This window comes from Centropristis striata, chromosome 5, assembly GCF_030273125.1.
Source record: "Centropristis striata isolate RG_2023a ecotype Rhode Island chromosome 5, C.striata_1.0, whole genome shotgun sequence".
NCBI lineage: Eukaryota > Metazoa > Chordata > Actinopteri > Perciformes > Serranidae > Centropristis > Centropristis striata.
Window position 1 is genome coordinate 30734852 of NC_081521.1, and position 27927 is coordinate 30762778.

A 27927-nucleotide genomic window follows, 5' to 3' on the forward strand; every position below is an offset into this window, starting at 1 on the left:
TTTGCTGGTCTTGAACCACAAACCACTTATGTCAGGGGCGGGATTATCGTGACCAACAAGGCCAACTGAAACGTGTATCATCAATTTAATTTAATTTAATTTGTTTAGCTGCAATGTAATTGATACAGGCTCACGTTAGCAGGCTATCGTTAGCTTACAACAAAGTCCAACATTAACATCTTACGTTCAGTGTTAAGAAAAAGGTAACCGCGTCCAAAGCAATCAAGACGAGGAGAACAAATGTCTTGTACCAGTCGTGTTTGGATGTCGATGTAGGCTCATAAAGCCAGGAGCAACATTTGTAAACCGATGATGTAGTCAGCTATTGTTATTTTAGTCACAGAGAGCAGAGACATTTCCAGACGTATACAGTGACGTAATGATTTGGCACTCAAGTCTGGGGAAAAGCGAACAGGTTCTGAGAAGGTTTGCAAGTCGAACCAACTGCGAACCAGCACCAGCCCAGGAAAAGAACTAGGTTCATGTTGAGCAAAACAATACATAAAAGTATTTGACATACCGTGAAAACGGTCACTTCTTCACATACTTTTCATATTAGTTCATTCTTACAATGATTTACACTAAAAAAAACTGGCCAAATCTTACACCCTTAAGTCAGTGGATCAAAGCACTGTCATCACGATAACTTTGATCATGCAAAACAATGGCATCTGATTAAAAGTTTACTTTAACTGGACTTTAACTGGACTACCGTTTATCTCACAACTAGAAGCATTCATCACAAGTTATCCCTATCGTGTCTAGTTGATTAAATTGCAATACTTTAGGGCAGGGTTTTGCACATGACCCCATAGCTTTAGGGGCCGGATCTATAAACCACAGTTATCACAGTGAGGCCAAACAGCAATTTAACATCATAACACTTTCAAAAGTGAAAATTGGTTTTGGTTTAAATTAATATATTTAACTTTGCATGATGGGTTGCATTTGGATCACAAGTTGTGAACTTGTAAACAGCCCCCGCAGAGCCCCCCCTGCGTACAGCAGTGATAATGGTGAAGGTCCAGTCAGTTCAGGTATTAGACACAGAACACATTGTCAGATTAATTGTGTGATTGTGCTGTAAATATTAAATGTGCCGGACTTACACGTTAATCCCTCTGTCCTCCTCTCGTATAGCTTCTCTTTGAACGAATTTCCATTTAATTTAGAAATGGGTGATTTGTATTTCATGTTTTCAGCTGCCGCCCTAAGACGACAATATTGTAATTACAGTAAGCTTCTTATAAGCTGATACAATTATTGAGGTGAGGAGTTTATATTGTCGCGTGAAAGTGGGACCTTATGCTCTTTCAATTTAGAAAACAACACAACTTTTACCAGGATAAAGACATTTGATCCTCTAGCATATGCCACATCTTTGTGGAATGAATTTATGCCAGAGAGCAGCTGGCAATACATTATCACCTTGCTATGGGTGGGGGGGAGAGAAAAAAAACACAAAACAGAGAAAACATCAGCCAGAAATACTTTTGTCAAGGTGTCCCAACAGGCCTGTGCAAGAAGTCCCCAGATGTAAGTAACAACATAAAAATGTAAAATTCTCTACTGCAAGTAATAATCTAATAATAATATTATTAGATTGTTAATACTGATACATAGCATTTTACCCTTGTAGATGGCCTAGGAATTGGGCAACTGCCAGTGTGGGTCTCAAGGTAACTCAGAGTGGACTTGAGATGATTAGTGTTGCAGGAAAGAAGAAAAAAATGATTTTGATAAATATACAGTACTGTGTTTTAGGCAGGTGTGGAAAAAATGCTGTAAAATAAGAATAAAAAATAAAAATAGAAAGTTTACATTTTTTTTATCAATTACCAAAATGCAAAGTGAGTGAACAGAAGAAAAATCAATATTTGGTGTGAACGCCCTTTGCCTTCAAACCTGCATCTATTCTTCTAGGCATTTTTTTCACACCTGCCTAAGACTTTTGCACAGTACTGTACATGTTTTTGTTATTTAATTTATCCTATTCTTTTGAACGTGATATCTCAGGAACATGGCACAAACACCCACACAGACTCAAAGATGAACTGATTCGGTTTTCGAGGTCAAATGTCAAGATCGCTGTGACATCATAATGTTTTGCAAAAACACTTTTCTGGTCATTATTCATCACCATAACTCAGCAACAGAAGGGCAGGGTACTAAATTGGTGACACTTATCTTGCATGCCCACCTTAAAACTGTGGTGATTTTATAGATCTCCTGAGCTGCCGTGTTGAAGATGTGTGTGAAGCATCCATCAGTTGATTGAATCTGGTAATGGGCGTAGCAAAGTTATCATCCCATAAGTATGGGGGACTACGGGCAGTTTAATCATTTGCAGTTACTGTCAAATATATTTGTTTAATTTTTTTATATATTTTATCCTTAATTTTAACTTGCACTATTTATTGTTAGGGCCCGAGCAGGCAACGACCTGCAAGGTCCCTATTGTATTTCGAATGATTATTTATTATTTTTATTCTCATACCCAAATGATTGCATTTTTCACTGCCTGAACATACCCCAAAACTCATGAAACTTTAAATATAAGTCACACCTCAGGAGGGCATTGACAATAATTGTACCAAGTTTTGTATAATAATGCAGAAACTATCCCTTTAATCCTCATACATGCTTCTACTCCACTACATTTTGAGGCAAATATTGTACTTTTTACTCCTCTACATTTAGCTGACAGCTTTAGTTACTTTTCAGGTCAAGATTTAAAATGAAAAAAATGATACATTTAAAGTTATTACCCATTTTTATAAATTAAACCACTTAAAAGTTTATTAGGTAGTTAAAATGAGCGGAGTGGAGTCATTTCACAGTGTGGTATTAGTACTTTTACTGAAGTAAAGGATCTGAATACTTCTTCCACCACTGTCCTTTTTACTTCTTTACTTTTTTTAAAAAACTTTTTTTAAACTTTTTTTTTTCCTTTTTTTTAAAATCTTTTTTTAAATCTTTTTTTTAAACTTATTTTTGTAAAACTTTTTTTCAAAACTTTTTTCAAAACTTTTAAAAAAAAACTTTTTTAAAACTTTTTTTTACTTATTCTTTTACTTTTTTAAAAACTTTTTTTAAAAACTTTTTTTAAAAAACTTTTCAGGTTGAGTACTGCGCACGCGCGTCCTCGCTGTTCACTGCGCAGGCGCGGCTTTGCAGCGTAGTGCGCATGCAGTAGCTGTTTACTGCGCATGCGCCACGGGCCCGCGCATGCGCAGTAAACAAAAAAGTTTAAAAAAAAGTTTTTTAAAAAGTTAAAAAAAAGTTTTAAAAAAAGTAAAAAAAAAAAAGTTTTAAAAAAAAGTTTTAAAAAAGTTTCTAAAAAAAAGTTTAAAAAAAAGTTTAAAAAAAAGAAGCAAAAAGGACAGTGGTGGAAGAAGTATTCAGATCCTTTACTTCAGTAAAAGTACTAATACCACACTGTGAAATGACTCCACTCCGCTCATTTTAACAACCTAATAAACTTTTAAGTGGTTTAATTTATAAAAATGGGTAATAATTTTAAATGTATCATGTTTTTCATTTTCAATCTTGACCTGAGAAGTAATTTAAGCTGTCAGCTAAATGTAGAGGAGTAAAAAGTACAATGTTTGCCTCAAAATGTAGTGGAGTAGAAGCACAAAGTTACATAAAATGTACATAAAAGTACCTCAAAATTGTACTTTAAGTCCAGTACTTGAGTACATGTACATAGTTACTTTCCACCATTGCTACCTGCCTCTTCTAACTTATACATATCAGTTAAGAGTCCTCCTTCAGACACTGTATGAGGATTAAAGGGATAGTTTGTGCATTATTATACAAAACTTGGTACAATTATTGTCAATGCCCTCCTGAGGATAACCCTTTAAGGTTTTATTGATCGACCCCTAGGTGGCACTGTGGTGGCAGTCTAATTTCATATTTGGTACCGTGGCCACACTATAACACTTAAGTCAATGAAATTCATAGGGGTGGTATAGACTGGCCCCTGTAACGCACACACCCCAACGGCAGCATGCCCCGACACGTGTGTACTGCGAGGGCCCGTTCAGTACTGCTTGCAGTCCTAGTTTAGATTGTAATTTTGTTTTGTTTAGTTTGCATAATCTATTTTACATTGTTTGAGGGAGCCTAAGCTTTAATATTTTCAACACTCTCTGTAATTGTTGTATAGTATATGATAAAGAACTTGAACTTAAAAAATGATCTTAAATAATTTTAATAATTTTAACAAATATTATTCATGAATAAAAGTCATACAATATTCATCAAAATGTGTTTTAGGTAGAGGTTACTGGGTTTATAAGGTCAAGTTTAAAATGGAAATGACTTTAAGAATCTATAGAATGGTGCATTTATTCCAAATAAAATTACTTTATTAATCAGAAATGTGCTGGTAACACTCACTCATCACTGTGATGCAAAGCGGAATTCACACGTCCCATATGGATTCCTCTTTAGCTACTTGTCTGCTTAATGCTGTTTCCCATGCTGGGTCCATGGGTGCAGAAAAGGACCAGATGTTCTTGTGCACCATGTGAAGGTCAGGCCCACCAGTCTAATGGCGGTGCGTGGTACTGATCGAGGGCAGATGTTCACAGGGTTATCCATTCCATATGGCCGCCACTCGCCCATGGGCCTTTTCACAGCACCGCTCTTGTAAACACGCTTTAGTTCACTGTACTCTTTTTTTCTGCCCCTGTAAAACATGTCCTAAATCCAATCACCTAGTCCCTCTAAAGGGGATGATGTTGATGAATGGGAATGTGTAGTGGTTGTAGTGACCTATAAGCCCCTACTGAGATTACAGGCAGGCAGCCAGGCCTGGCCAGGGCACCAGGAAACAGCTAGAGCTTAAAGAGGGATTGTTTCAACAGACAATGGTGTCTACCTGGTTTTAATCCCCGCTCAAAAAGAGTACAGGGGATTGGCAGAGTTTAATAAATGAAAGTGCTCCTATAATCAGGATTTGCCAAAGTGCCCCTTTGTGTTAATCGGACATTTTTTACAGCATGGTTTTTGACATCTGCCACAGCAGGTGGTGTTAACCCCGTCTCTGCCCCATCTGTATGAAGTGTACATTTCCAGCAGACCTCATGCAGAGAAGTCCATGTGACACATATGTAAATAAAAAGGGAGAGTGTGCAAAGATGGATAATATTTAGCACTTTTGTTAGATAGACTTCTCAAAGAAATAACTTATTTACAGTGATGTTCTGTATGCTCAGTATTACTCAATTGATGACCCTTTTAAAAAAATAAATTAAAATTCAAAATTAATACATTAAAAACCATCAGTGCTGTATGTTCAGTTTCAGTCAATTTCTGCTCATTTGAATAAATTAATAATAAATAAATAACTTAATAGTACTATATGTTCAGTAACAGTCAATCACTGATAATTTTAATAAAGAATGAATAAAAATAAAATAAATAGCTAGATAAACATCAGTGTATGTTTAGTATTTGTCCATTGCTGGTTATTTAAATAAAGAATTAAATTAAAATTTGAATTAAAAATCTGGTTTAAACACCCCAGATCGGTTTCAGGTAACAATAACAACACATACCTGTAAATAATCTTTGGGATGCAGCTGACCAGTGACCTCCATGCAGCAACAGCTGACTGAGGCACAACCTCATTACTTACTTATTAAAGGCTAATAGAACAAGGATGTGTAATTACTTCATTGCTAAAACAGAGAGCTGCATTTTAATAATTAAAGTCCAGCGTATCAGCGCTAAAGCATAATAAATTTGTTTTAAAATGGAGGATTACAACAGTAAATCCCAGCGGGCCAGATGTGAGCGCGGGAGGGGCCGCTGCATTCTGGGACCAGATTAAACAGAAAATCCCACGGGACAGCACTGTCTTTTCTCTGCAGCTTAGGGGCTTGTGTGGACTCAACATGCTGTAATCCACCGATTAGCTGATATAATCACCTGTAAATACACCTTGGCCATGATGTTAGTGCGGCCCATCAGGCCCCGCTCCGCCCTGCGTCACATCCCACATGTGTGTCGGACACTTTGTGGAGATTTGAACTTTCTGGGAACCACAGGCCAGACCAGACAGACAGCTGGACAAGATATGTGATCTGAATGAATTCCCAGAAACTAAAATTAACAGATGAGAGCTGTTTGACTCTGAATAAACCTAAATAAGTGTTTAAAAACAGCAATTTAGTAACATTTTACTTTTGTGCGTGTGATATGATTGTGTGGCATATGATTAATTATAAATTATATTTTCACATCCTCATACTGTGCTTTTCATCATTTAAACAAACAATATGGCTGTAGCACACACGTCAATTTTTTCCCCCCGGATAATAACAGGAAAAATATCTTTTGGGCTTTACTGATTCACTTATTCAGATTTGGATGCAACCCGAATATGTCGTCTTAATACTGAAAATGTGAGATAAAAGAAGTTTAAATCGTTTTTCGGCATTCGTGGACAAACTTCACTGACCAATTTTTGAGTTTGGTGTTTGGAGTATGGCAATTTTTCCATTTATGGACATACTCTACCAAGGGTTTTTTATGGCATTTTTGGACATACAATACTATTACCATGATCAATATAATATTCTAAAGCATTTTTAGGCTTTTTCGGGACAAACTTCACTATGACCAATTTTTGACTTTTTGTCAACATACTATACTACGGTGTTTTTTTTCTCTAATATTTGGACATGTTATTATAAGGTGTTTTTATGGCATGTTTGGACAATACTGTACAATTTCCATGATCAATATACTATGTAAAAATGTTTTAGGCATTTTTGGACAAGCTGTTGTTTTTTTTCCACTTTTTGGACATTGCATAATATGGTGTTTTTCTATCATTTCTGGCCATATTATGCTCTTATATGTATCAACAGACTATAATTGACCCATTTAAAGCATTTTAAAATTTGACAGTTTTTGACAAATATGAATTTTGTTCGAGGGGGTCATTTTTAGAGATCCCATAATATAGAGTTTTCTGTAATTTCTGGCCATATTGTGCTCTTATATGTATCAACAGACTATAATTGATCCATTTGAAGCATTTTTAGGCATTTTAAAATTTGACAATTTTTTACAAAAATCGACATGCTATAGTATTACCATGATCAATATACTATTTCAAAGTGTTTTTAAGCATTTTTGGACAAACTTCACTTTGACAATTTGTGACTTTTTTTGACATTCTATATCATTTTGTTAAATATTTTTGCATTTTTTCTTATACTTTACACTGTTGTACCTATACAAAATAATAATAATAATCTGACCTCAAGCAATAGGCTCAGCTTTACATCATGACACACTTCACCTCCCTGAACACATTGTTCACCACCTGCTGTCTGTGTTAAAACATGAGAAGAGAGATCAGTAAAACCAGTTCATGTAGTTTTAATTCTTAATGCCATTCAGATTCAGCCTCTCCCCTCAAATCACTCCATTACAATGGATTAAACCATTAAAAGAGGGATAAAGTATTTTAGCATTTTTATTTTGTAAGACACTTTAACGTCATTCCTGAAAGAGGAAACACATGATTTTGGTTCATAGCACATTCATGCCTGGCAAAGAAAAAAAATATTAAGACTACATCAACAAAAAAATGTACAAATCATGGAAGCAAACATTATAAACAATATCTTTATATATAAAACATAGCAGGCATAATAAATATTACACATAAACAAAAAAATCCCAAAGTAATCAGAGTTAACCTATTTTAATTGGGCGATGTTTGGAATAATATTACTGGTCTGAAAAGATGAACATCAGTGTGAATGTAAAGTAAATCTCCTGGGGGAAAACAAGCTGTTCAAACAGATTCACTCATCACAGATAATCCAACCCAAACCTTTTTTGTTCAATCTCTTAGTGTACACTAATAACATACACATACTTAAGTGTAGACTCCTTTTTTTTCTTTTCTATGAACACCTCCGTGCTTGTGCACTTGTGTGTGTGGTATTAATACATTTAGGCCTCAACAGTGTCTGTGTACTCAAGCCATAATATATATATAGTGCAGGAAATTCCTCAAAACACCATTAGTCACCCACATTCAGTCTTTTTTCATTAGTTCAACCAAGATTAAAGGAAAGAATGAAGTCCATATCTATGTTGAAACGCCATTGGCTGTATTGGACCTTTAGGGTGCACTTTCTTTGTAAGGAATATACCATTTACTTCCATCTTTGGGTGTGTTAGCGTATTCACAGGAGATGGGAGATGGGAATCAGTTTTGGTTCAGTCAGGAATCAAGGACCATGATATCATTCAAACACTAGACATTCATTCAAGCATTCACACACATCTGTACACGAGCAGACACAAACAGCAAACAATAAATTCATCGTGTGACTGTAAAGGTAAATTCACTCCTTAGTGATTCTTCTACTTAACATAGATAACTGTGCAATTTTTTTCTTTTGTTAAAGCAAACCAGGAGTAGTATAAATATTAGGAGGACGTCCTAGGTGCTGTTTTTTTTTCATTTGTAGAGAGCATTTTCAAGACTTAGTTCTTCTCTTCTTGTCTCGTAACAGAGACAGAGAAGATTCAGCTCCACCTCTACTCCGGTGCACACTTCCCCCAGTCCACCTTAAGGTCCCAGCCCCTTTAATGCTACTTCCGTTGCAAAGTGCAAGCAGTTTATGTCTCTCTGCCTCTCCCTTCCACTCAAGAAATTCGGAAACCAATGCAACAGCAAAGAAAAAAAAACTGTTCAAATGCAAAAATTGGTACGATCAGTGTCCAAAAAGCAACCAGAAGGGAGAGGGCAGCGAGAGAGAGAGTGCATTTGTGTCTCAAGAAATTCAGTCCATCGAAGCAAAACAAGTGTTGTTCCTCATTATTTCCACATGCCACTGGTCAGTTGTTTGGAAGAGTGGTTATTATACCTCCCTGGAAAAAACAGAAAAACAAGCATTAATATACATTCTTTTAATTAAGAAAATGCTAAATATAGAACCGATCTTGATATAATCGTCAAATCGGAGAATAATGCAACAATAGGACGTTTTTGGTGACATATATACATTACAACTACTTTAGACCACTATTACACACAGACATACAATAGTTAAACATTTAAAAAAAAAATCACTTATTTGCCTTTTACAGTCAGTTAGCTTAGCTTAGCACAAAGAGTGGCAAAAGAGCTAGCTAAGCACTGTCCCAAAAGTAACAAAATATGTCACTGGTTAAGACGCTGAATTTTATTTGTCCTATCCTTACAAAAACCAAAGTTTAAAATTACATGTTGTTGATTTATGGAATTGAATATATTTCCTTGGGAGGCCGCATTGGAATGAACAAACAAGATATAGCATGTTAATTAGTGAACTTTAAAGGTGCCGGTGGGTAGATTTTGTGAACTTTTAAGGAGAGCCAGTCTGACTGTTTCCTGTGTCAGTGTTAAAACTACAGCTACCGATTGTTTCATATTTACTGTACAGACATGAGTGGTGTTGATCTTCTCATTGAACTTTGCAAGAAAACTACTAATACTCTTTTCTCAATTAATCAAACGACTTCTTTAAATCTAGTGAATCCATAACCTGGTAACAGAAGTAATAACTTACGATGCAGTGAGTGTGGAGTTGAGGACAAGAGTGGTGCGTATCCTATACAGCTGAGCCAGAGTCAGCTTCTTGTGCTGCTGTGCCGGTGATTTCCTCTTTTTAGGTGACATTTCCCCCGAATCACTTGTGGCTGTTGACTCGTTAATCCTTTCTAAGCAGGCAGATGGCGCCGTTTCCCCGTCCGAGCAGTTGCTTTGGGACTCATTTCCCTCCTGTGGTCCAGCAGGCGCCGTGTGGCCCTGCCTGGCCTCCGCCCTCCTCAGGGTGGCACAGAGTTTGTCGGAGGGCATGCTAATGCTCAAGCAGTCGTCAGACTGGTCGAGGTCACTGGAAAACAGCTCCAAGCAGTTTTGGCCCAGCTCCGTCAGGCTTTTACTGTGCGCCAGCGGAGACGTGTCCATGTCCCTGCATTGTGATTGGTCCTGCGCCTCGGAGCTGAGTGAGTGTGTGTGGGATACGGGGATGTCTCCGTGGAAACGCTGCAGCAGGTTGTCCTCAGAGCGGGATATGGCCAGAGTGGACAGCCTCTGGAGGCAGTGGAGTCGTGACTGGACATGAGGCCGCCGGCGAGGTTTAGAAGACTGGACTACTGACAGCTGGGACCCCAGTGAGGCAGCATCCTCCTCCTCTTCCTCCTCCTGCTCTTCTTCTACCTCCTCTATTTCCGTCTCATCCTGTTCGACCTCCCTGTCTCCCCCCTCCTCCTCCTCCTCTTCCTCTTCCTCAGCCTCCTCTCCTTCACTTTGGCCAGGCTGCGGCTGAAGTTCTCTCAGGAGGGATTCAGGGGAGAGGGTACCATAGGCGCTGTCCATGGAGAGAGAGCGACACTGGGGGTCCAGCTCCTCGCCCTCAGGCCTCGTCTCCTGGTTGTGCTCAGAGTAATCACCAGAGTGAGCTCTGTGGGGGCTGCTGGACTGCTGGACCTCGGACAGCGGAGCCACATCAAGGTTTATGCTGGTTCCCTTGAGGTTCATGTTGGAGACGGGAGATTCACCTGGTTCATCAATGTCCATGACTGACAGGGTCTCAGTGGAACCATCTGAGTGACTGAGAAGAGAAACGGGTTAGTTAACTGGATCGTTAGGCCTGTTTCTCATGAATAGTGTTCATGGGTCAGTTTGTCCCGGAGCATTTTTAATTATCCAAAAGTGTCAGAAACTAAAAACTCCCAATAAAAAATATTTCATTATCAACTCCATTACTAACCATTTCAAACAATATTTAGTGCAATGGTGTTCTTTACCTCTCACAGATCATGGTTCAATGACGATAATTCACTTGTTGTTTTTTTTAAATTGTATTTTACAATTTAAACTGTTTTCCTTATGAAAAATACTTTTAACGATTTCTTTTAGATTTTTAAACTTTACTGAATTGGGTCAATTGGAGGCTTAAGCCATCATTCGACCAGATTCCAATTAATTAGTAATGTATTACAGTTGACTGAAGTACCTTGAGTTCTGCTGCTCTTTGTGCCTTAAGCATGGGGAGCTGGTGGTGGAGTTGCTGCTCTCATCTTCCTCCTCCTCTTCTTCCTCGCCCGCCGTACATCTCTTCAGACTGTTTTTCTGCCGAAGGGTCTCCTCAGTGCGAAGCCTCTGGAGCTGGTTCTGCAATTTAATTACACAGCCACATTAATTATGTAAACCACAGCATTATGTTTCCGAATCTCATTTATCAGCTCCATGTGTTTAACATTTAATGAGATATGAACTGGCTTTCTCACCTGGACATTGCAGATTGCATCGATCCAGCTTCGCCCCTGGGTGGCGCTGTTGGCTTGGAAAGTGTAGGCTGCCACTGCACTCTTAAACTCATTGAGGTAGATGAGGATGAATGAGCCTACAGAGACAAAATGCACACACACAAAAAATCAGCCTCTGGAAAAAAGTTACAGCTAATTATCCATTTTCATGTCTGTAGTCATTTGAAGACTTTAGATTGGTCAAAAATAAAGTGTCTAAATCATGAAAAAGATTATTTGAACTCACCGGGATCTTTGAGCTCCTTACAGATGACATTGTGAATGAGGAGAGGCTGGCGGATAATTTTGACTTTCTCCACTCTTTTCACAGGCTTGGTAATTAGCAGCAGGTCAGTGAACAACACACAGTAGACATCCATCTGCAGAGAGAAAAAAACTCATCTCAGGTCTGACAGAAGCACATTCTATTTTGATTTATAGGTCAACCATTTTATGAGAAATGTGATGCGACTGTGCGGCGAACGTGAGAAACCAGATGTTGAGTATAAAGATAAGAGGAGCTCATCGTGTGTTTACAAGCGGTCATGTGAGTCAGACTTACCCGACTGTCTTTGCCCTCTTTCATCCTCAGCGCTCCCTCAAGATGCAGCTGTCGAGTCTCCTCCGGTGAAATTCCTCTCATGGGAGCCATGAGGTCGAAGCAGTTGTACTCTTTGAGGATCTGAAAGGGAAAAGACAAAAAGCTTGAGGCCGGAACTTACATGATGTCTCAAATCTGACACAGCTCTTTTGAAGAAGATGTGGGAAGCAACGGAGCTCTCATAAATCGTTTCTTACCTTCTCCACTTCTTCACTGCTGCCCTCTACGGCTTCGTACGAGTCGATACGGGCAGAGATGGTGGCCAGCTTCTGTTGTTCCTGACGCTGTCGCATCTGGGACTCCACGCTGTTGATGAAGCCCTCTACTGCAGCCACCTTGAGGAGGAAAAACACAGAAATAAACTCATGTTCAGGCACGTTTAAAGTGTCAATTACAGAACCAGCATGTCATACATTTTTCCTCATGCTTACCCTGTGGTGGAGGAAGTATTCAGTAATAATACCACACTGGACTAATACTACATCCTGAATTCGGTAAAAGTACTCGATGCAGAAAAAATGTCCTCTGTGACTGTATTACTATTAAATCATTAGGTTACTATTAATTAACTCATGTAAAAGCAGGGGGTGAAGGTGGAAACACTGGAAAAACTGAAAATGTCTCTTCTTTGTTAACATACTGCTGCATTTTCTTCAATAAAGTGATGTTTTGTTTTTTTTTTTGTTTGTTTTTTAAGTAATTATTTTCATTGTGGATCTGCTGAATATGTTCTCCATTAATCCACCTATTGTTTGGTTTGTGAAAATTCACAAAATAGTTAGAAATGCTGTCACAATTGCCCAAAACCCAAAGTGACACCTTCATCATGCTTGTTTGTCGAACTAACAGTACAAACCTCTAAATTATTACAAGGAAATTACAATAATTAAAAAGAAATACATTAAATGTTTGTGGGGCTACCAGAACCTGTCAAATAAATGTAGTGAAGTAAAAAACTATTTCCTTCTGAAGTGTAGTGCAGTAAAAGTGTAAAGTAGACCAAAATAAAAATACACAAACACAAATGTGAGGTGGTTGATTAAATGTACACGGTCACATCTTGTCCTCACCATGCTGTTGACGATGTCGCGGGCCGACGGCTCGTCCGTCTTCTTGAGAACGCTCTTTAGTAGGAGTGGATATTTGGTCAGTCTCTGGTGAGGCTTCGCCAACATGTCTGCCAGCTTCAGACGGTTACACTGTTTATGGGTCTCTGCCCACTGAACAGACAAAGACAGGAAATGAAACATCTAATGAGCCAAAAGTACGAAGAGAAGTATACTCAGGGTATCTGGGATTAGCTTTGAGGCGAGAGAGAAGAGAGGACTGACCGTGACGTAGGTCCTGAAGAGCTCGTTGTCCCTGAGAAGTGTGCGCATGTTCTCCATTAAGCCCTCCTCCTCCATGCAGTAACGGATGTAGGGCTGGAACCTGGAGCCAAACTGAACACACATAAACAAAGACATGCGTCAGAGGTATTACCAACATCAACATGATGGAAAACATATTTACTCATTTGAGTCATATTTACTCAGTCTAAAGCAACACTGTATTATGCAAAAGACAACTTTATGTAGTCTAAAATAAATAAGAGACTGCAGCTCTAAACTGTGTTTTTACATTTACTGGGTAATGGCTTATATTAAGGTACAGTTTCAGATAAGCTAATCATCTTTATTTATGTCTGATAACCATTTGGCTTTTCGTATATGGTATTTACATAACCTAACCTATTACGTTTATACAAAACAGGATTATCTGAGTCAAACATATGACAGAATACATAAATACAGTGGTGGAAGAAGTATTTAGATTAAAGTACAAGTAGTGATCCGCATTCTAAAAATTATTTTATTCAAAATTTTACAGTATTTGGGGCAAAATGTGCTAAAAGAATCAAAAGTAAAAGTAATCATAATGTCTTATTATTGTAAAATGCACATATTTGAAAGAAACTCACAGAAAACTGCAGGTCGGCTGCAAGTACATTCTTTAAAATAAGTATAAGACTCTCTTGGCTGTGTACTGAGTGTTTTTAGTTATGTATTCATTTATAAATATGCCCTTTTAATGCTTTTTGCAAAGCTCTTTAAATGTCCTTTCCATATGAATAAATCTGCCTTGCCTCAAGCATTTACAATGAAAGTTCGAAGTTTGTTGTTTATTTTGACCTTTTGAGAGAGAAAACATTAAATCATATACCCAAATTTCAAGGGGAAATTGTTTCACTTTGAATTGTTGGTTTGTTCCTCAGCAGGATTATGGAAAAACTAACAGCCCAATTTTTAGGACACTTGGCGGAAAGTTGTAGCGCGGGCCAAGGAAGGAAAAAAGGAAGACCATTTGGAGCAGATCTGGATCATGTGGCAGGTATGGGCCGGTGTGTTGACGCCAGGCTAATCAATTTAGCTTGTAAATTACTAATCAGTTCATAAGTCCACAGGTTCATAGTCTCTTGATAACCCTTTCTTTGTGGTACCTGCGGAGATGCTGGAATATAATATTAAACTTTCGACTGACCGTCCTGAAGCCGTGGTGGAGGTGGGTGGGGTCGAGCAGAGCCCGGGCCTCCCTGGCCTTGTCCAGGACAGGAACCATGACCTGGTTCCACAGGGACGTGTGGAGGCGGACGATCTCCTGGATGTTACTGAACAGCTTGGCGGGCTCCACCTCCGTCAGCAGGCCGCTCTCCTGCAGGTTCAGCAGCCCACACAGGAACAGCTGCAGAGGGGGACACGGAAAAAATATGAGATTCTCTTCTTTCTTTTTTTTTACTGACACAAAGCCTTTAAAGCAAAAGGTTATCACTTTGCACACCGCAGGGTTTTTGATAAAGGTTTGTGTCTAGACTTTAACAAGAGGGTCTTTGTATGTCTATCTCAGTACAGAAGTTCAGTTCAGTACATAATCTTTACAGTAGTTCTCTTACATCAGTGATGACTCTGAGTTTCTTTATGTAGGTTGCCTCTGTCTGCAGCAGCTCCCATATCGCCTCCTGCTGGTGGAACTGTCGCCTTGTCAGTGTCTGAAAACACAAACACAGATCATATTATTACATTCATTCACATATTCCTCTTATTAATATTACATTAGATTATTATGCATTTAGAGAGAGTCACGTTTTGATAGCTGTGATAGAAACTGTAGTTTGTGGGTCTGTGTGTAGCATAGGAACACCTCACCTCTTATATCAGATCTACTCTTTGGTCTTTTTCATGATTTTATGACCAATTTGTGACCCTATCTGCATTATATACCATCCAGTCAGAGTCATTTATATCAGCTATCAAAATGAAGAATGTCATAAACCGCCATCTGCATTTAATACCAGGCAAATAGAGACATTTAAATAATTTACGATGTATTTACTCAATAGTCCATCTTATTTTCCAGCAGTGTCTTATTATCTTTTCAGCTTCGCCAAAACAGTGTTGCCATTGAAATGCTTTCTTATGTCTCCACATCATATACTTATTTATTTTAACTTCTTCACATTAAGAAAGAGTATATATGTAAGAAAAATGAAAATAAATGTAGGCATTGATAAAAATGTGACAAATCAATATGCCTCCTACTTTATTTTACTTTTATTTAATTAATTTATAATTCATTCATTCATTTTTGCATTATTTTTTTTATTTAAAATATATTTATAAATGTATTTATTTATTATTTAAAAAGTTGATATTTCCCATACTTAATTATCCTTTTTATTGCTATGTTATTTCTTTATATATTTCTTCTTTATTATGCAACTTACTATTCTCAAACACGAGAATATTTTCCAGTAACTGACATAACCGACTTTATGACTGGACAGTAAGTCAGCCATATGGTTTATGTAACCGTCAGGGGTGAATGTTGGTACAGTATGAGGAACTGAGCAGCAGCTGAGCGCTGATATAGCTCTTCTGATTAGTCATGTGAACATTCACAGGTGGAAGCGACTCCATTTACATTGGTATGTGCCGTTCCTGACAGCAGTGCAACAGTAAATTGCTTTGTCAGCATAATTCTGGGAACACAGGTGTGACACGTGACACACAATAAGGAAGTAAGAGTCAGGTGCATAGCAGGAAGCAGAAGGCAAGTATGCTTGTACTATCTGTAATCAAATACCATTTAATGTTTGTCAACTGATTAGGGAGTGTATAAAAATTATTTGGGAGGGTAATAATTATATACATGTATCTAAAATGTATTTTGAAATGACTTTTTAAGGAGAGCAGGAAAGGATCTGAGAATTTCTTTCCTCTCACAAATGTAATTTTATTTAAAATTTCCCTTGCAGATTAATTTAAAAAAGAAAAAAATATTAAATGTATAAATAATGAAAAATATTACTTGATGAATATAATAATGCTTAATGTTATGATTAAAACAGGTGTGGACCATCTTCTTCAATTTTTATGTTTAGCGTCCTTTAGTTATTATGGGTGAATCAAGTTTTACCAATGGTATTATATTATGTTATGTTATATTATATTATATTATGTTATGTTATGTTATGTTATGTTATGTTATGTTATGTTATGTTATGTTATGTTATGTTATGTTATATCATATCATACTATTCATCATTCATAATTTTCTTACAGTCCCTTAGTTGCTTTAGTTGAAAATGTTGTTCAATTTTTAACTTGGACCATATTGCTATTTTTCCTTTTGAAAGAAGTCCTCTGAAGTTCTTTACATAAAAGAACATAAGTCTTGATATTTCTTTTAATTCTATCTTAAGGATTTTTTTTATCATCCAGTTATCATTTGATTTTAGTTTACAGTCTGCATATACATTATCCCCCATCCAGTGTGTTCTTTACCTCTGAATTGTCCAGTAGCGTCTGCCAACTGTCCTCCAGGGTCAGGTTGGTCTCCTCCTCCTCCTCCTCCCAGGAGTCCTGGTGGAAGGAGAGCTGCCGCGGCACCTTGGGCAGCCCGAACAACGTGTAGGAGTGGAGTTTGCTCTGGAGCTGCTCCAGACGGTCCGCCTCCTGCAACGAGACAGGGACATCTTAAAAAAACAAGCCTAATTGCTTTGAACAAGGTTAACGGCATGACAGCGAGAAGAGATGCGAAAGTAACTGTCAATTTCTTTCCTTTGTGTGCGATTTATTGTTGCACTCAGACTGTAAGCAAAGATGAGTCCTGGCATTAGCATATAAATTCTGTCCTTACTGGCGCCTTAATTCTTAAATCCAACAGGCGCTGCTATTCAGGCCCTTTGTTCTGCCTGGCAGGCCTTATGTAGTTATGAAAATGAGCTCTGTGCATTGAGACTACTTTAACAATAGAGGACTAGGGAGTGGGGGCAGAAGCTACACATGGAGGAGGAAGATGGACCAGTGGTTGATGGTTCATGGAACCTTTTTAAAGAAAAGGCCTCCTTCTACGTCCATTAATGGAGAGAAATTGTACAACAGATTTGGGAGTAAAACAACCAGAGATTAGCACTTCTTTTCAAATTTTTGTGAAAGAAGGGGTGGACAGGGGTTCACCCCGACAATATGGAGGGAGCAAGAGGTCCAGGTCCTGGTGAGGGATCTCTGGCCCTGGAGGGGTTAAGGGGGACGGTGAGGGTGAATAGAGATGAGACAGGCTGTGACAGCTGACTGACAGATACTGTCTCTGTCTGACATCTGCTACTGTGCAGGATGTGACCTCAGGAGGGGAGGGACAATGGGAGCGTGTGTGTGTGGGCACGATTAAAGTTGATTATTATTATTATTTTGGCTTTTGGCTGTGTAATTAGTGGGATTTAGAGGTGATACAGAGTCTTTAAGAGTTTGTAGAATTCTTAATCTTAACCTTTTTTTTTTAATGAATAAAAGGCTATCTGTCATTTGACACCAGATTTGGCTTTCATTTGTCATTCATAGCAAGATAAATCCTCTGTTGATCCCTTACTCTTGAAATTATTAAACACTAAATAAAAACATACAATTAAAGATAATAACTGGTAAAATAAACCAATTGTCAATACACATTGATTGCTGTGGCCATAAATCATATAAACTATAACTATAAACTTTATAAAAAACAATTTAAGTGTGATGATAAAGGATACTGGACATAGGTTAATTATTACTATTATAACTATAAAAACCTGTGTAAAATAGTAATTTTTTGAGATACCTTCATCAGATTTGAACTGGGAGTAGATATTATTTTCTACTTTGACCCCATTGTATTTTCCAGTCCATAAGTGCCAGCAATAATGATCTGCAGGCCTGTATTTACCAAAACTATTCAGGTGGACAATAAAAAAAATATTTTTCAGTAGCACTTACAGTTATTCTGACTCTTTGGAAATAAACTCCAGAGTGTCACCTTTCAAATGTGACCACAAACAAAGATCTACTCAAAACTATTCAAGAACAGCTCTCAGTTTACTTTGGGTATGTCTTTGATATGTTTTTAGGTGTTTTAAGGTTAATTTGCAGGAAGGCTAAGGGATTAGGCACCTTAAAAATGCTTAAGAAGTGCATGAATTTTACTCTTAAAAAGCTGTATAAAACTTAGTGTTGCTTAAAAGCATATTTTGTTACTTTTGGAGAAGTCTTTGCACTATGCTAAGTTAGCCGACTGCTGGCCAGATGAGAGACATACACTTTTTTTTTCATCTTGATCTCTACAAAAAAATGTCAAACTATTCCTTTGAGTAAGCAGAGTTTTTAAAATAAGATCAGATAGAACTGAGTGAGGCTTTTCCTCCACCTCCTCATTTCCAGAGTGAGTATTCGAGCCAACAACACGAGACTTTGAAGGGAAATTACCTCACCAGAACTCAGGGGAAACGACCTTCCGACCTCCTCCCACTGCTGCTTGCTACTGTTTTGTTTGCTTTTTAATGTTATTTCTTTTAAATCTTACGCCTGCCTGGGAATCTGACTTGCCCCTTACAGATGTCAAACATCTGCTTTACAGCCAAGAGAAGATGCTCTCTTACATTCCATGTGATCACCTTTGTATGATGAGTGTTACCTTGGCGAAGGGCCCCGCTCCGGCGTTAGAGCTGAAGAAGCCACTGAATCGGCTGGCGGCGCGGTTCTTCCAGCTGTCAGGACCACCCCCGACACCGGGCAGAGAGCCACCGATCTGTCCCAAAGCATCCGGGGTAGGAATATTCGTCTCTCCCAGGAATTCTGTCATGTTCTTCCTCCGTCGCGCCTGACCCTGTAAGGCAGAGAAGACACGTTTACACAGTAGGAAAGGAACAATTAAAAATGAGACAAAACAGAAAACGAAAGACTGGCATGAGGGATTTTGTCACCTCGAGGGTGAAGGACAAAAGTTTCCAGTCAGACGGATGGAAAGAGACAATGAAGGAAAGGGAGAAATATACAAGGACAGGATAAACAGGAAATCGGAGGGGAATTCTGTGCGAGGGATGACATCAGCAGGACCGTTAAAACTATCCTAATGATCAGACACAAACAGGAGAGGGAAGGACTGCCACTTCCTCGCAGAGAATGCTCATTACATCACAAGGAGCAGGCGGGAGGTTGTTCCATAAGAACAGACGGCCTGAGTCTGCCCATTGTTCCACCTCCATTGTTACCCTGTCAGCAGGCCCTGCCGCGCACCCTCACTCAGGCAATCTCTGTCCACTTTACGAGCACCAGCAAAGCAAACAAACAGGGGCCACCACAGTATCTGAGGAAGCAGTTGTTTTTGCCGTTAAGAGTGAGGAATCTGCTGGTGGGGAGCCGGTGAGAGTCAGGCCACTGACCCCCCTCAAACACAGTGACAAGGAACTCACATTCCAGGACACTGACACTGTTGCTGAAACTGAGCGGCCATTCCAATGAAATTCTTTTACTGATCCCCCCCCCCTCCACACAAACACATCATGCCAAAACACTTATGCCCAAAGCTGGGTATCACAGACACAAGGGTTGATTTCAGAGCGTGTCCTAAGAGTCCCCAGAAAATGGGCATTAATATCAATACAGTAAATAACCAGAACTCCACTTATTAAGCATTAGACTGCTGGAACATTATCAGACTCCTAATGGACTCCTAAAAGTATCACAATTAATGCAGCAACAGTATTCTATGCATTCTATTTCTTTGTCAAAACCTGGCGCCTATATTACCCACAATGCAACTCAGTCGCTGGCAGTACAGTAATGGAGTTAGGTGTGTTAGTGTTGTTTTTGCCAACCATCCAAAGATAAGCTTTATGGTGCCTAATGAATTGGCACATGATGGATGCTGTTGCAGGGTGTCTTATAATCTACTCCTATTAAGGTGCTTTCATTTTAACTGATCGAACTGTGATGATTTGATCAAATTCAAAATGTATGTAATAATTAATCACTGCTCATCTGTACAGGCCTGCCTGTCTATCCTCTCTTAGTTTAAACAAGTTATCTTTTGCTATGGATTCATGCAAACTTGATTCTGGAAAAAACATATCTAGCCCACCTCCAGTTTATAAAATCAGAATTGCTACTTTTTTAGGCATGCAATGAATGACATTACCAGTTAAAATCGGGACTTTTGGCTCAGTGGTCGGTGACGGTCAGATCTGGGGTTGGACGATAGTATCATCAGCTGACCCAACCCTACTTTATGGTTTGCTTTATCAGCATTGGACAAAATATCTTGTAAACCAGCTTAGTCTCAGATCGGTTTCAAATTTCTGTTTAAGTTTTCTGTTTTAGTTTTGAGGGTATATGATTGATGATTCATTTTGTTTTATATTTATTCTCAGGGTCAAAAGATTAATGAAATCTTAAGTTAAGAAGAGTAATAATGAAATACTAATGTATGGTTTCCATTTTTGTACTACCATGGCATTTGCAAGTGCCTAAATCATTTCGAGTGTTGATTGCCAAATAAAATGTTAGTCTGCTAAGCACTTTGTGCTGCTGTTAAAAATGTAATGCCAAATTATTGCTGTAAGCATGTGGCCATAACTTAAAGATAAACATATTAAGATTTTTTTTCAAACCCTCTCTTCCATCATCTAAATTATGCACACCGGACAGAATGAAGACTCAAAAGTCGAGCTTTAAATAAATAGAGACAAACTGCACAAACAAGCCCAGCTACTAGACGTAAACAGCTTCCATTACACTTTAGATAAAGTCTTATCAAAGTATACTTCTGTGGCATGCACATGCTACACAATGAAATGTAAATATTATGAATAACTCTGGTCAAATTGTTCTGCTTTGCACAGGTTCCCATTTTAGGAAGAACATGCCCAGACCTTTGTGAAACCACTTAACTAGAGTAAAGGCACACAAGTGGCCTACACAGAGTTGCATAACAAGATAGTAAATCTGAGTGAGGGGGTCCTGCAGAGTTTTCAAACAGCTTTTAGTCTTTTTATCTTTTTTAAATGATTACTGAAGAGGAGAGTGACCGAACTGCAAATAGACATACTGGCTTTAAAACAAAACCTAGAGTGAAAGGGGAAATGGGACAAATGTAAAGTCGCTGTAGTGAAAGGAAAACGAGCCTGGACCCATTTAGGGATTTCTTTTTTTTTAGGGGGGAAATTTGGGCCAACTGGCCAAGGACACAGGTGTCAGGAAGTGTTCAGTCTCCCTGGACAAAGAGGGAAAGTCTGGACCCTGTGCTCCTGACAGCATACCGCTGGGCAAACTGAAACCCCGGTTAGTTTAGTCTGTGTTCTCGGTACGTGACAGCACTCAGCAAAGAGCTGGCTTTAACCTCTTGAGATTTAAAACAGATGTGATGCAGACAGAAAAAGCAGACACTGGAGCTTTCCAATATGGTGTTTCAGCATATCACATGAATAAAAATCAGACAAACTAAAAATAAATACAGTGTAGTTAGGGGTAAAGAAAACATCTTGAACATCACTTTCCCAAGAAACTAGTTTCTGAAAGACAAAGACGAGGCCAGGAAGTTGTAGTAAAAAAGGGACACAGGCATAGAAGCTACCAGCAGTTTCCCACCACATTAACAGTGCTCACCATTGAAGCCAGAGGCATGTCAAAAGTAACAAAAACCATCCTAATCCTTCAATTGGATTCATGGATCGCAGCCCATTCTGGAACCAGCTGCTGCGCTCTCTCAACTTCTAGCCTCCTCTCTCTGTCTGTGAAAACACACGCATCCGGAGTTATGATGCCGAAACAGTCCGAGAAGATGAGGGACAACTGTTACGCCGCCACGTTAGATATTATTCCACCCATCAAGAAACTCGTGTTGACCTTCACTCAGTCTTGAAGCATCCCGTTCCAGCTGACAGGGTCCGGGTTTTTGGTGTCTGGCGGCTGCGTCCTGCCGTGCCCTACAGAAGCCTCTCTTTGAACCGGGACGTATCTCTGTCCTGTCCTGCTGTCCAGACGGTCAGTGGTTGCATTTCACACAGACACTGGCCTGAAGTCATAGCAACCAGGAGGATCCTGCCTCATTGTGTTGGGCAGGAAAGAGGAGGCAGGACCGGGGCTGATCTGAATATTTGTAGGCGGAGACAGGGTGACAGCTTGTAGGGAGCTCCCAGTCCAAACACACATCCTGGTGCTCTTAGGGTCAGTCTCAACAACTAACCACTTACTGCTTATGCAAGATTAGCTTTCAATCCAAAAAAATACCTGAATAAAACCTGAGAAAATTACAGGGTGACTATGAACTGATGGGACGCTTCTTTTAGGGCTCGTATTTGAAGTTGGGCCACTATTCTTTGTGCTATCTCAAATCAGTGTTTTGCCTGGAGACCTTTGAACAATGACAAGCTGGCTGGCCAAAACAAGGAACAAGAAATGCCCCGATAATGACCAAACGGGAAATTCCCTTTGTTTACTTGCATGTTTCAACACATTTAATAAGCTGCTTATCACCAGCATAAGCACAAGCACACCATCAGAAGAACAGTCTGAAAACTTTGTAGAGGTGAAACTATTTAGTTGACAACTAATTTAATAGTTTATTGATTGTTTTAATTGATTGATCTCTGGTTCTGGCTTTAAAAATGTGTAGATTTCCTGTTTTTATATAATTTTTGTAAACTGAATATCCTTGAGTTTTGACCTTTAGATGTTTCCTTGTTCACAATTTCCTCAATGTAACTAACATTTGATCAACTAAATGATTAAGCATAAAAAGGAAAAGATGGAAAAGAAAAACACTTTATGACTTTTCTATACTTCTAACATGCTATAATCTCCTTATAGCACTGTATAATTACAGTTATAAGCACTCATAGATGTTCATAATGCTTTATAACAATAACTGTAACACATTATAAAGCAATTTAGAATGTTTGAGTCTGGACACACATTCTCACTCAACAGTTTTTCTTTATTTTTAATTAAATCTTTTACATTGTACATTAATATTTTTTTAATAATCTGAAAAAGTGTTTGACACTTTTTTGTTTACTACATAATTAATATGCGTTTCATTGTCGTTCTAAGAAGCCACCTTTGCTTTGATGGTCTCAAACATATTAAGAAGGCAGGAAATTCCACTAATTAAATTTTGACAAGACGCACCTGTTAACTGGAAACCATCCAGATGAGCAGCTCATGAATCTGACTGAGAGAATAACAGAAGTGTGCAAAGCTGTCATCAAAACAAAATGTGGATACTTTGAAGAATCTAAAATATAAAACATTTTGGTTTGTTTAACACTTCTTCCCCAACATAATTCCATAAGTGTTCTTTCATAGTTTGGATGTCTTCAGTATTAATCTACAATATTGAAAACGATTAAAAAAAACAACGCATAAAAACCATTGAATGAGATGATGTGTCCAAACTTTTGACTGGTAGTGTATATCATATATCTTTATCATTGGTGGCTTCTTACGACTTTTTTGCAAGTGTATTATTATTGTCATAGTTATAATACATAACCCTATAATAGATGCATTATAGACATGGGCTTTATAGGAAGTGAAACCAAAAAAATAAGTTCTTGACGTACTAAAACATTATTTTTTCTGCAGGTAAAAACACATAAACTATTCAGGTCTGCCCCCACACGTACACCCATAGTAAACTCTGAGCTCTGGGCTCTTAGTCATGTCTGTCTAACTAATTATGTTTACAAGGTTTCCCTTGTGCCTCCTGTGTAAACGTGTCAGTCAGGACACAGAGCAGCCAGATCCGGGGCTCTCTTTGTTAAAAGCTACTCACTCTGGGGACTGCCACTTGTGCAGTGGGTCAGTCACGTTAACGATATCAAGCCTTGTGTCCCCTTGCAGCCTTATCTTATCACAGTGGTTTGTGGTATTAACCTTGGCCTAGAAAGGAAAAATCTTTAAATGGGAAGGGATTGTATTAAAATAAGCAGTGACACATCCCCCTCCTCCACTTCTCTTTCTGCTACTGTGTTAGTCGACTGATAGCAGCTCCCCTTGATCAGGTGAGTTGATTAACGATGGGAAAACAGCATGACACTGACCTTCCTGAAAACTTGGTCGCACACCAACATGGGGCGGACTCACACACTCAACCAGGAAACAGAAACTAAAATAAACCCCACGGTGGTCAACACATGTTTCAAGGCTGTCTCAGTTCCAATAATGAAGACCTGGTGACTTCCACAACTGTGACGCAAACAGAAGCTTTCGGCCCGAAGTGAGACGTGAAAGTTGTTAAATCAATGCTCCTTTTTACTGGCCCCCCATCACTCTGGAAGTTAACATAATGAGATCCCAGACACCATCACACATCACCCAATACACAACCACAAACAGGCAAACTCTGGTGTTCCAGCAGAGATGAATGGAAACAAAACAAGTGATAATGGTAAAACTTTGTATTAAACATTAAATTTAACAATAAACTTTATTTTTCAGTGTGTAAAATGTCAGACAACTGTGAAAACACTGCAGGAATAAGGAAAGTGCTTCAATAGGGCAATAAAATATCACAAGTAATGTTCTTTGTTTCCTTTTTTACCTGATGATGGTGAAATTGACAGTGTGTGGCATTTTTTTCTCTCTTTTTAGAAGAAAAAAACAACAAATGTGCTTCAAAAAAAGGCTGTTATAATAAACAAATCAAACAAGGCATAAAAAAAGTTACAGATTGATTTTCTTTTCGATCGAATAAATGCTGCAGCTCCAAAACATCATATTGCAACTGCAGAACAGAAACAGTAAGAAATGGTCCTTTAGCTACATCCTCAGTGTTAGCACTGCGAGTGGACGTGTCAGCAAACATCTCACCTGACAGTCAGTTGGCGTTGGTTTCGTGTCAGGAAGAGGTGACTCAGGAATCTCTGAGTCCACATGCAACAGGTCCCAGCTGCGCCACGATGACAGACGACCAAAACGAACCATATTTCCGCAAAGCAAAAAAAAAATCCCCAAATCTCAGCTAAAAACAGGTCTGAGTAATCAAAAGAAAAACTAAAGAGGTAATTCCAGTCAGGAAGAATCCATTTCCAGGAAATATTTCAGAGCAAAGAGAGGCATCGCAGCTATTCACTGCTACCTGATCCTGCAGGTTCTGTGAACTGCAGGCCAACGGTCACACAAACAACAAGCATAAAAAAGGTGTGTGATTAGCCTGCAGTAATCTCCACCTTTAGGCATCAGGGGAAGTTCTTTGTCTTCCCACACACACACACACACACACACACACACACACACGCACACCTTTCAGCACACACGAACACACATGAACACACACACCTCCTCAGCCCTCTCAGCATGCAGCTCCTCCCACACCATATGGAGAATGTATAATAGTCCCCCTGCACCTCATATAATTAGTTTAATTAGAGTGTGTGCTAAAACACAGATGAGTCATCTTAACTTTCTGTAGACACAGACTGGACAAGCTGCATAAAGCAATTAGAAAAGTGTTAAAATATTCTAATATTAGAAGAGTAATGAGCAGGAGTGAGTTTCAGTTTTGAGAATTATGTAAATATTGAGCACCAAGTTTCCCATTGTTATTAGAAAAAGGCCTTAATTATGAAATACATTTAAAATTAAAAGAAATAAACAGGAAAATAAATGTATATATTAGAGAAATGTGTTATTTTTGTATCTATTTATTTTATTTCTTATTTACTTCTTAAGGTATACACTTCCCTATTTATTTATCTTTTTTTATTTTTTATTTTATTTCTTCTTCCTTCAGGATGTATGTCTTGACTATTCAATTATTAGGCATTCATATTTTTTCTTTATTTACCTTATCTTTATAAGTTATTTATTTATTTATCTTAATCGCAGTTTCAGTCCTCCATAACATATAAAATGTCCCTAAAAACCTTCACATTCCCAAAATACAGTAGTACTCTATTTTTTAAGAAAATGGTGACAAATCTTTTTTTCATCTATAGTTGTTTCCCAGAGTTCAAAGTAAATGTCTCCAAATGTCTCTTTTGTCCAACCAACAATTCAAAACCCTAAAATATTCAGTTTGAAATGTTATACGTGAAAAATGTAGCTTATTATCACATGAGATCAGATAAAAAACTGAGAATATTCTGCATTTTGTGCTTGAAAAATTATAATAAATTGATTGAGCAGCTCAATGTTCGGATGACTGGGCTGACCGATGAATGAATTCATTGCTGCAGGTCTGGTATGCACAAACAAATCTACTTTGTACAGCAAATATAAACATACGCATTGTACATAATTGTATTATGGTAAAACTTGCATGTAAACAGCTTAATATTTAAAAAATAATCAAAAAAACTATTCTGACAACTGATTGTTAATGTAATTTTTCAGCCAATCAAATATGGAGATTTCCTTCTCTCTTTGTTTTCTCTCTCTTTTCTATCATAATAAATACATATTTATTCGGGTTATGGAAAAAAACAAGACATTTAGAATAGAGGCCGATACTTGCGTTTTTTTTACTTGTATCAGCATCGGTCGATCAATTAGCCGATCAATTAGCCCATTTCACTGAGCCAACACCAGGCAAGGCTCGGTGCAACATTTGCCATTCTCTGGTGAGCTGCTGCTGATACCGGAAAAAGTAAAACACATCAAATATGTGGACTCATCTGAGGGGCCACCACCTCGAGGCCTATAACAACATACACATTGTTTGCTAACCAACTGTCAATATGTTATGTCGTCATTGTTATCATGTAAATGGAGGGAGAAAAGCTAATAACGGCTTCAAGAATTGGCCCAAAAAAATCAGCAGCACATATCGGGGATCGGTTAAGACTGATGTCAAAATACTCGGTATCGGCATCAAACCTGTATCAGTCAACCACTAATTTAGAAACATCACCTTGGATTTGGAATTTTTCCCTATTTTTAGAAAATATTTTTCATATTAATCAAAAATAAAAAATAATTATTGGCTGCAGCCCCATTAATAACATTAAGGTTTTCTGTTAGTTAATACTTAAACTAATACAGGATTAAATTAAACCTCATGCACACTTGAAAGCAAACTCCAGTGTTTATTCCAAAGACCTTATCAAGTCAATCACAGATACTTGTCACTCTATTAACAAACTATACTGACTGTTGTAAAGAACACCTCATGCTTCAGCTCAATGCAGCCCCATGTGACCGCCGCTGATTCAACCTTTGTCATTCAAAGTGGCTCTTTGTTAGCCGACAATTGTCCCCATTGTGAGCTATCAGAGAGGCCCGATAGTGAGACAAGAGCTGGCTGTTGGATGTGGTAGTCTGGCCAAGGACCAATCTCCACTCATTACCATCCACAGTTGTGTAATGCAGATGGGCAAAAACATTCTGTGTGACCCAGTTTGAAAACGGAAATAAATAATGACAATTGCTTCTGCTAAACATCTTCCGCCTGCCACCACAGAGCACACTGAGCGCATTGTATGAGCCCAGTTCAGCCACACGAATACAATGTGAGTCAAAGCCTCCTTTAATCCCTCCGTGGTGAAGAAAACACATAAGTACATTAGCAGTGAGAAGACGAGACACTTGCCACTCCTTTCACCGTCTCGCCAGCTGAAATGTTTTCTGTCTACGTCATCATTGTCTTCAGCCCCGAAGGATTTTCGGGGCTTTTGTCTTTGTCTATTATGAAACAATGCTATC

The 27927-nt window shown here is 38.4% G+C and overlaps 1 protein-coding gene and 1 long non-coding RNA gene across 2 annotated transcripts in view; one reads left to right on the top strand and one right to left on the bottom strand.

Annotated features, from left to right (window-relative positions):
• The window catches only part of LOC131971052 (uncharacterized), a 50938-nt gene extending 38323 nt beyond the window's left edge, over window positions 1–12615 (top strand). The window contains exon 3 of the long non-coding RNA XR_009394340.1: window positions 11930–12615. This is a non-coding gene — a long non-coding RNA (uncharacterized LOC131971052). The remainder of the gene's footprint in view (window positions 1–11929) is intronic.
• plekhg5b (pleckstrin homology domain containing, family G (with RhoGef domain) member 5b) overlaps window positions 7389–27927 on the bottom strand; it is a 79149-nt gene continuing 58610 nt past the window's right edge. Inside the window, exons 9-21 of the mRNA XM_059332322.1 lie at window positions 18920–19111; window positions 16759–16929; window positions 14868–14963; window positions 14459–14659; window positions 13270–13380; window positions 13009–13158; window positions 12136–12273; window positions 11900–12019; window positions 11585–11717; window positions 11320–11435; window positions 11046–11203; window positions 9594–10640; window positions 7389–8913 (exon numbers count right to left, since the gene is read on the bottom strand). Coding sequence (XP_059188305.1) covers window positions 8904–8913; window positions 9594–10640; window positions 11046–11203; window positions 11320–11435; window positions 11585–11717; window positions 11900–12019; window positions 12136–12273; window positions 13009–13158; window positions 13270–13380; window positions 14459–14659; window positions 14868–14963; window positions 16759–16929; window positions 18920–19111 — 2643 coding nt within the window. The 3' untranslated portion in view covers window positions 7389–8903. The remainder of the gene's footprint in view (window positions 8914–9593; window positions 10641–11045; window positions 11204–11319; window positions 11436–11584; window positions 11718–11899; window positions 12020–12135; window positions 12274–13008; window positions 13159–13269; window positions 13381–14458; window positions 14660–14867; window positions 14964–16758; window positions 16930–18919; window positions 19112–27927) is intronic.